At 52.9% G+C, this 6,910-nt stretch overlaps 1 protein-coding gene across 1 annotated transcript; it reads right to left on the bottom strand.

Annotated features, from left to right (window-relative positions):
- Window positions 1-994: 994 nt before the first annotated feature.
- ZAN (zonadhesin) lies at window positions 995-5,474 on the bottom strand. The gene is made up of 4 exons (XM_063302928.1): window positions 5,346-5,474; window positions 2,215-2,267; window positions 1,617-1,766; window positions 995-1,368 (listed from the first exon to the last, which is right to left on the bottom strand). Exons 1-4 carry the CDS (start codon window positions 5,429-5,431, stop codon window positions 995-997), a joined length of 663 nt encoding a protein of 220 aa, XP_063158998.1. The 5' UTR covers window positions 5,432-5,474.
- Between the last annotated feature and the right edge of the window lie 1,436 nt (window positions 5,475-6,910).

The raw sequence follows: 6,910 nt of genomic DNA, 5'->3' as shown, positions 1-6,910 counted from the left end.
AAGTGTGCTTTTCAGCATACGCTTCATTCTTCTTCCTCCAGACATACCGCTGATCCATCGGGCTGAAAAGTTCCAGTTTTGTTTCATCGCTCCACAGAACAGAATCCCAAAACTTCTGTGGCTTATTTACATGATTTTGAGCATATTGGAGACGACTTTTCTTGTGCTTTTGGGTCAGTACGTCTTGGAGTTCTGGCATGGAAACCTTCTGTGTTTAGCGAGCGCCTTGCTGTGCTCACTGAAACCTCTGCCTGTTGCCACCAAGTCTTGCTGCAGGTCTTCTGCAGCCACTCGAGGGTTCCTCTCCACCTGCCTTCTCAGAAATCTGGTTGCAGCCACTGACAGCTTCCCTTTTCGGCCCCATCCTGCTAAGGTCACCACTGTTCCTTGAACTTTGAACTTGCGAACTGTGCTTCCAATGGTGTCTCTAGGAACATCCAGTGCCTTCGCTATCTCTTTGTATCCTGTTCCTTGTTTGTGAAGGGCGATGACCTCTTCTCTTACCTTTTTGGACCATCCTTTCGACTTAGCCATACTGTATTTCTAACATGCAGTCAAACGTGACACTCAGCAAACCCCTAGCCGGTTCAGGTATTTCGAGTGTTCCTGCTCAAGCACACCTGGTGCAACTGATGAAGCCCCTGAGACAACACCTGTTTTGCATACTGTATGTGTGCTGTTGTGACGGATTCTATTCAGGGGGTTGAATAATTTTGAGACTGGAGAAGTCACTATAAGTTGCATTTTCCGTTGAATTTGGGGACACCACTTGAAGCGTTCATTGTGTTGAGCTACTTCAATTGCTTTTCTTTGATTCGTTCATTGCAAACAGCTGCAAGTCTGTACATTTTGACCATCAACCTGATTTGCAGTGGGGGTTGAATAATTTCGATTACAACTGTATATTTGTTCTTAAACTAAGTTTTTGTTGTATGCCACCCAGAGTCATGTTGGTGAGATGGGCAGCTAGAGAGATGCGCTCAGTAAAATAAAATTAATTGATCAATAATAAACAGAGAAAGAGGCTGCGAGAACTCCCTAAATCTTCTCCTTTGGAGATTGTCCCCCAGAGGCAGCCTGGAGGGCAGAACGGCCCTCTGTGACCCCCACTTGCCTTGAAGGGGCGCTGAGCCTGGGCAGGAAGGGTCACTGCCCCGCTCAGCCAGGAGGAGCTCTGCAATCCATGCCGGGTCCATAAGGGGGTGATGCTGCCTGAAGCATTCTGGATCTCGACCGTCAGCTGGGTTTCCTTGTCGAAGGCATACAAATAATAGAGGAATTGCAGGCAGAGCTCTGCCCCGGCCGGGTCCAGATCCGGGCTTTCCAACCGTGCGGACCCTCCAGCTCCTGGATGGATGTAATACTCTCCTGGAAAGGGACAAGACGGGGCCGTTTTGGGCAGCCAAAGTGCTGGAGGGCAGAGGACCCCAGATCAAGCCAGCAGCGGGGAGACAGCCTGGCCTGGCCTGGCGGGGGCATCCTGCAGCAGCACAGCTTAAAGCTCGTGCCAACCCGAGGGGCACCCACCCACCTCAGGGCCTCTTGGGGGAGCTGGCCACAGAGGGGCCCCAGCTGAGCTTCCGCAGAAGAGACCAGGGCCACCATGCAGATCTTACTCCGTGCAATGTCTCCTTGGGGGGGGCCGGGGCTCTGCCCGGGCTTGTGCCCGAGGTCTCGGAGCCACAGGCTGCTGTGGCTGTCCTGGGGCTGGGTCCAGTTGCAGAAGGGGCGGTCGGTGCTGTCAAAATCGCAGGAGCTGGAGAGGTCTAAGGGGAAGGGGGAGCAGAGGGTCAGCTTCCCAACCACTGAGACCCAGACCACCCGGTGCAAGAGATGCTGGGCTTCCCAATGCCCTGGGAGGACCTGGCTCGGCAGTGTGCTGCCTCCAGGCACCCCAACCTGGAAGGCCCAAGAGACGGGTGAGACCAAATCTGGCTGGGTTCCCATCCTTGCTCCAGCCCAGTGGACGGCCACTCCTTGCCTCGGGAGGGAGGAAGGGGACATGGACTGCTGGGGACCTCCTGTGAAAGGGGAATTCCCTTGGCTTCTCTGCCCCCAAAGCCCCCAGGCACCCCCCTGGGCCACTGCATGGAAGACACCCCTTGCCCCCCTCTGGGACCAGGGCAGTGCAGAAGGAGGTTGGGGGCCAGGATGACCAGCCAGAGGAGGGAGAGAGGGAGGGAGGGAGGGAGGGAGGGAGGAAGGGGCACTCACAATTTGCGGCCAGGGGCTTCAGCGGGGTCTTCACGCCTGGGAGTGGATGTGCCCTGAAATGGCAGATAAAAGCAGAGATGCAGGGAGGGTTAACTGCTGCAGGGAGACACAGCAGCAGACAGACCACCACGCACCACGCCCCTCTTCTGCAGGCACAGGGAAACAATGGGACAGGATACCACTACAGGCCAGAGATCCCCTCGCTCTACACCCCATGCAGAAGGGCTTGCCCCAGACAGCAGATGGCTGCAGGGTTCACCTCTTCGGCAAAGCTTAACTTTCATGAAGAGCCCCCCAAGATTCTACCTGGTGCTCCACGTCAGCAGTGTGTGGGTCTGCCTCGCCCACTGATAATGCCAGGTCAGAGGGATGCAGGGAGGGGTCTGAGAACCAAGCCCTGTGATGGACTGGGGTCTGTTTTGCCCGCAGAAGAGAATACTGAGGAGGGGTAGGATGGCACCTATCACGAGGGAGCAGGCTTGCTCCCCGTGGCCCCAGGAGGCACAACCAGAACCATGGGGTCAAAACCGCAAGGAGGGAGATTCAGGTCGTACAAGCTGTCAGACAGTGGCATGGGCTGCCACGTGGCTTGCTAGTTTCCCCTTCACTGCAGGTCTTCAAACCACGACTGGATGTTCCCTGATCAAGATGCTCTAGTGCAGTGTTTCTCAACCTCGGCCACTTGAAGGTGTGGAGACTTTAACTCCCAGAATTCCCCAGCCAGCAAGAGTGGATCCCCTACTGAGCAGGGGGTTGGATTAGATGACCTCTAAGGTCCCTTCCAATCCAGTGATTCGATACCACACGGTTCATTGAAAAAGCCTCAAGTGACTGGGTTCACACCATACACTAACCCATAAACCATGGTTTACAAACCACAATGGCAGAGCTTCCTGTATATGTTAAACAAAGCCAAAGAACCAGATTAGGGGTTGGGATGCACCAGCGTAACGCTTCTTGGGAACCTTGGAAGCCGATCAATTTGCACAAACCTGCCGGCCTGTCACTAAACTCGTGTCCCGGCTGCAGTGGGCTCTGCTGAAAATTGACCTTGGCTACTTTATGCATCTCAGCCAGAGGCACTCTCCTCCCGGCTCACCCAGAGCACGAACCAGTTTGAATTTTGGCTTTGCGGCCTTGGTGAACCCAGTCCCAATTGTCAGCGGGAAAAACCTCCCTGAAGAATTCCAATCACCCAGGTTCGATGATACAAAGAAAGGAGTTTATTTGGTAACGCGTTTGCAAAGGCGGGTCCCTCCGTGCAAGAAGGAACCCTGAATAGAGTTAACACCATACTTTTATACCCTCTTTGCCTGTCCTCCCCCTTCTTCGAGGGTTCAGCTCACATTCTTCCTGTTACCCTGAAATCGCCACCTTGATTTACACATTTACAATGCCAGCAGGATGTCAGGATGTTCCTGCAATCCTTATCACTGTTTTTTGATTCTGATGGCTCACCAGACCCTAGTTTAATTTACATAAGGTCAAGATAACCGTGATTGCCTTTTTGTCAGGAAGAGGAAAAACAGACATGTGACGGAGGTAATCAACACCTCCTTGAGACATGTATGGTTATCGATCACATCCTCAAGAATGTGTTTAACTTCTTGCTAATTCTAATGTTTTGATGTATATCAGGGCCTGTATTTCCTCCTTACTTCACCAGAAAGTCTACACAATCCCAACAATTCCTCCCCCGTTGTATAACCTTGCTGGCACCAGCTATTACCCACTATCTCAGCTACAAATTCTAAACCTAATGACTGTTTTAGCACCCATTTTCCTTCCTCCCCCTCCCTCCTTTCAGGCAGTCCTTTTTTCTTTTAGATGAGTTTAAGGCACATTCAGGGGTTCTGTGAACCCCTGCTTTTTCCCCCTCTCACAATGTGGTCAGCCCTGACTCGGTAAACCAGGGGCTGCCCAGAGCCATGTGGGGCCTCTGAAAGGTTCGTGGGTCCCCCCTGGCCCTCCAAAATTTGCTTCCAAACTGCAAAGCTGGATGGGAGAACAGGAGAAAAGGACTAAAGGCACAGGCATGTTAACTGCTGCATTTCATTCTGCCACAGCCCCGCTGGTTTTCTGGAAGGGCTCCTGGGCTTACTGTCAACCTCTGCCCTGAAGATGGTTGCACCTTGTTGGCATAGGTGGCAAGACTGGTTTTGTGCAGTGGGCAAACCCACAGCAGCACCTTTGTCCCCGGGAGCCTCATCGGGGCTCCAGGGGTGATGGTGCAAGCATCCCAGCCTTGCTCAAAGTTCAGTCTGTTCCCCAGCCTCGCAGGAACGGCTTGTGAGAGTACGCCGCTGAGGGACAGGCGATGCAGCACACAAACAGTAACCTGGGGATGCAGATCTTGGCTTTGCTGGCATGGAAAGGAAAAATTCTAGGAAAGTACAGTGGGCTGGCCGAGATCCAGCTCATTGCTTCCCTTGAAGTGCCAGCAAATGAGGGTGCACGCTCCCTTTCTCAGCGGGGTGCACCTACTGGCCAGGAGAATCGAGGTTTTGGATGCTCCCTTCTGCTATGGGCTAGCTCTAAGCCACCCCATGGCTTTGACAGAAAGAAAGCTAGACAGACCTCAGTTCTTTTCAGATCCGCTGAATGTGAGGTTTCCACCCTTGAGATCCTCAAAAGGATCTGGCTTCAGCTTGAAAGCACGGGGAGATGGAACGCTGAAACACCTCCACATATTTTCCAGGCACTTTTGAATAATCCTTGAAAGTGTCAACCTTAAATCATTTTTGGGGGGCAGACCAGTACAAAAAGGCTCTGTGCCAGCAGACCATCTTCCTCAGTACAGGCCGCTCTTCCAGGGGGGTTGAGACCCCAACTCCAATGCCTGGTGGGAATCCTGGGAGTTGCTGTCCCAGCACATCTGGCAGCTGAAGAGGTCTTGCAATGCAACCGTTTCGTTTTAACCTGCTTTCGCTGGATCTGCCTGGCATTGCCTGGGGAGCGCAAAATGGCTCTTGCTGCTGTCTTAGAATCTCTGCCTTCAAATCTAATAAAATGCTTCCAATCCTCATTTTTGCGCCACTTGGAATGGAAGGAAGGAATCTAGAAATGGACCCAGCCTGCCTGTCATCCCTGTTTTCTGCGGCCCAGGGCCAATCTAAGCATTTGCTGCTCACCTGAGATGCTGCCTGGCGGCTCCAGTCACCACAAGGCCCTCCAGGGCCAGGAGCAGCACCAGGAAGCCTGCCTTCTTGCTGCACATCCTGGGAGGATTTGGAGCAGGGAGGATGACAGCATGTCCCCTTCTGGCTAATATAGCTGGGCTTGCCTCCCCACCCACCATCCACGGGGCAGAGGGCAAATGTGTCATGTTAATCCAAGTGTCTGCGCTGTGGCACGTTGCACTTTCCCTGGCTCCAGTGGACCTATTGGGACTTTACATCTTGACGTTTCATGGGGTGGGGCACCAGGCAGAGATCCAAAGAAAGGGGGGCCGGGTTGGCAGGCAGAAGCTTCAGGGAACAGTGGAGTTAGGCCCTCAACAGCCAACCTGGAACAGCATCAGCCTCTCTCCTCTGCTGGCCAGAAGTTCACAGTCTTTTTTCCCCTGCCCCCAACAGGGCTCTCTGGGGCACACACCTAACTGGGCCTCCAGAGATGACCCAAGTGGCCACACAGGGGCCTCCAGAGGAGTCATGCCTCAAGATGGCTTGGCCCCAGCTTTCAGAGGCTTCTGCTGGCTTGGCAAGCACCTGCTGCGCAGAGCTGCAGGCAGACCCACAGCCTCCTCTGATGCCACCTGGAGCCCAGCTTGAGGGCCAAGCATCCCTCAAGCCAGTTTCAAAGGGGGGCCCTGTGCTGCCATCCAGCAGGGGCGGGGCTGTTAGAGAGCTATGCTGGCTAGGGAGGAGTGCCACAGATCCTCTGCATCACAAGGGTGGGGTAATTGAACCAAGGGAACCCTTACTGTCACCAGATAAGAGACGAGATTGATCCCTCCACCACAGGGAGCTGCCCAGGCCATAAACTGGCCCAAGCTGATAAACTAATTGTACCTCATTCTGTTTCTAAGTCCTCCACCCCACCCCACCCCACCCCACCCGCCCCAGGCTTCTAAGGTTCTGGAGGTTTCACAACAAGAACCAGGTGCCAGAATGTTTTTGTCTCTGTGAAAAAGGGTTTATCGAACTTAGTTGATCTTTTGATCAGGCAACTTCCTTACTGGATTGTCGGAAAGCTGTAGCGCTATCTTGTTTCAAGTTAAGCATAACACAAAATATTGCCTAACGTTCTGATGTGTATGGGGTGCTGCGGGGGAAAACCATTCTCTAAGGACTGTGTCACTCGGGGGAAAGAGGTTGAATAGGGGCCACCAGGTCCGGTCCTGGATGCAGTCATCTTCCATACTTGGACTAGTGATTTGGATGAAGAAATGAGTGCCTATACATCTGCAGATAAAGCACATTGGCTGGGACAACCAGTATTGTAGATGACAAAAACAAAAATTAAGAGAGATCCTGACGAAGAAGATGTGGGCTGAAAACAACAACATGAGAGTTAAGAGGCAAAAGTAAAGGTTCTTCACATGAAATAGAAACCAAACACAGGCGAATACCTATCTGGCTTGGCGACCATGTTTGTAAGGAAGGTAACTGATCGCAAGGCAAATATGAATCAGCAGATCCAATGCAGCTGCAAAACCGCCCAGAGTCCCTCTGATGGGAGATGGGCAGTGATAAAT

The sequence above is a fragment of the Candoia aspera genome, chromosome 4, assembly GCF_035149785.1.
Source record: "Candoia aspera isolate rCanAsp1 chromosome 4, rCanAsp1.hap2, whole genome shotgun sequence".
In the NCBI taxonomy this organism is placed as follows: Eukaryota; Metazoa; Chordata; class Lepidosauria; order Squamata; family Boidae; genus Candoia; species Candoia aspera.
The sequence above is the reverse complement of the archived record's forward strand: the minus strand, read 5'-3'. Positions and strand labels throughout refer to the sequence as shown.